Here is a 1,619-nt window from a genome sequence, read left to right as displayed (position 1 = left end):
CGACGGGCGTGCGAGCCTCCCGCCCACGAGTCCCCGGCCAAAATCTTCCAGCGGATGAAGGCCAAGGCCTTGCGGCAGAAGCAGGACGCCGGGCTGCCCGCGGGAAAGGCGCCTCAGAGGAGCTGCGGCAGCGACCTGATCCTGACTCCCACCCCAAATCCCGTGGAGCAGGGGCGAAGGCATAACAAACCTGTCGCAGCAGGTCGGCAGAGACCCGCCGAGGTGCCTGGTCGGTGTGTCCAGCCAGAAAAAGGTTTGTTCGATCGTTTCTCCGAGAAATCTCTCTCTCATTTAACATTTAGCTAGGTGTGACTTACTCTGTGTTTTGCTTATGGCTCTTCCAGCGCCTGGAAAAAGCAGCCAGTGTGTGTTCATAGGTGTAAAAAATATTGGTGACAGTGCTGGTTTTCCCCCAGATGTTTGGGATTAAAAAAAAAAAATTAGATGGTGGGGTTTTTTAATGCTAAATAGTGTCTGTAGCATAGTTGATTTCTCTTCCACTTTCTTTACCTCAGAGGAATCCCTCCCATGGTATTTTCTCCCTTCCTTACGCAGTCTGGCTTTAACTACTCCTTCTGTTGTGTTTGTGAGTGGGATTGACCCTTCGCAACATCTTGAAAGCCAGAGAATTACACTTTATAAGTAAAAAAAAAAAAAAAAATCAAAACAACCGATTACTTTAACTACTCCCTGCAGTCAACACAGAAAGGAGGAAGGTTCGTGGAAGAATTGTTTGGGTTTGAAACCCTGGGGTGCTTCCCTGGGCAGCCTGCTCTGATGGCTTTTCCAGTGTGTCTTCTGTTGGCATAATGTGAACTTGCAAGCGCTGTGCCCCCTCCCGTAAAGGTGCTGTAGGCGAGTAGGAATGGCCTTGCTTCTGGTTCATGTCCCAGAGCTGTGTATCTGTAAAGGTAACAGATATTTTAAAGAGGAGGGTGTCCTGTGGTGGTGCCCTGTTATTCTCATGCTATGACCACCCGGAGTGGGAGACCTAATGATATATTGGCTAGTTTACCAGAAGGGTTATGCTTCGTTGCTACATGCATTCCTCTTTGAAGTACAGTACTTAAGAATCTCCTGTACTAAACGTTTATCCAGTTTTGGGTGGGGATTAAGACCTAACTGGTTTGTCTGTTTAAGACATAATTGCAGAAAAATATGCTAACTGCTCAGCCTGTCTTATCTGGCCACTAGCATGGGCGGCTGTATGCTGTTTTCACTGGGGGGTTGTCGAGTTGTTCTCAAAAGAACTTGCGGTTACGGAGGTGGCAGTGCCCTCGTTTTATAGCTAGATATGAAAAAGACTTCTAAAATCTTATTTCTACAACATAAAACCACTTGTTGCTCTTAGTGTTTCTGTTGGATACAATAAAAATGAGATTAAACCATTATTGTGGTGACTGGAAAAAGGGAAACGTTGCACCCACTTTTGAAAAGGTTAGAAAAGAGGACCCTGGGAACTACAGGCCTGTCAGCCTCATTTCTGTGCCTGGGAAGATCATGGAACAGATCCTCCTGGAAGCTGTGCTAAGACACATGGAGGACAGGGAGGTGATTCGAGACAGCCAGCATGGCTTCACCAAGGGCAAGTCCTGCCTGACCAACCTAGTGGCCTTCTA

The 1,619-nt window shown here is 47.3% G+C and overlaps 1 protein-coding gene across 1 annotated transcript in view; it reads left to right on the top strand.

Annotated features, from left to right (window-relative positions):
* Nucleotides 1-54: 54 nt before the first annotated feature.
* MIS18BP1 (MIS18 binding protein 1) overlaps nucleotides 55-1,619 on the top strand; it is a 26,781-nt gene continuing 25,216 nt past the window's right edge. Inside the window, exon 1 of the mRNA XM_009321638.1 lies at nucleotides 55-253. Coding sequence (XP_009319913.1) covers nucleotides 55-253 — 199 coding nt within the window. The remainder of the gene's footprint in view (nucleotides 254-1,619) is intronic.

Source organism: Pygoscelis adeliae, unplaced genomic scaffold (genome assembly GCF_000699105.1).
Source record: "Pygoscelis adeliae isolate BGI_AS28 unplaced genomic scaffold, ASM69910v1 Scaffold43, whole genome shotgun sequence".
In the NCBI taxonomy this organism is placed as follows: domain Eukaryota; kingdom Metazoa; phylum Chordata; class Aves; order Sphenisciformes; family Spheniscidae; genus Pygoscelis; species Pygoscelis adeliae.
This window is presented reverse-complemented; position numbering and strand designations above follow the sequence as displayed.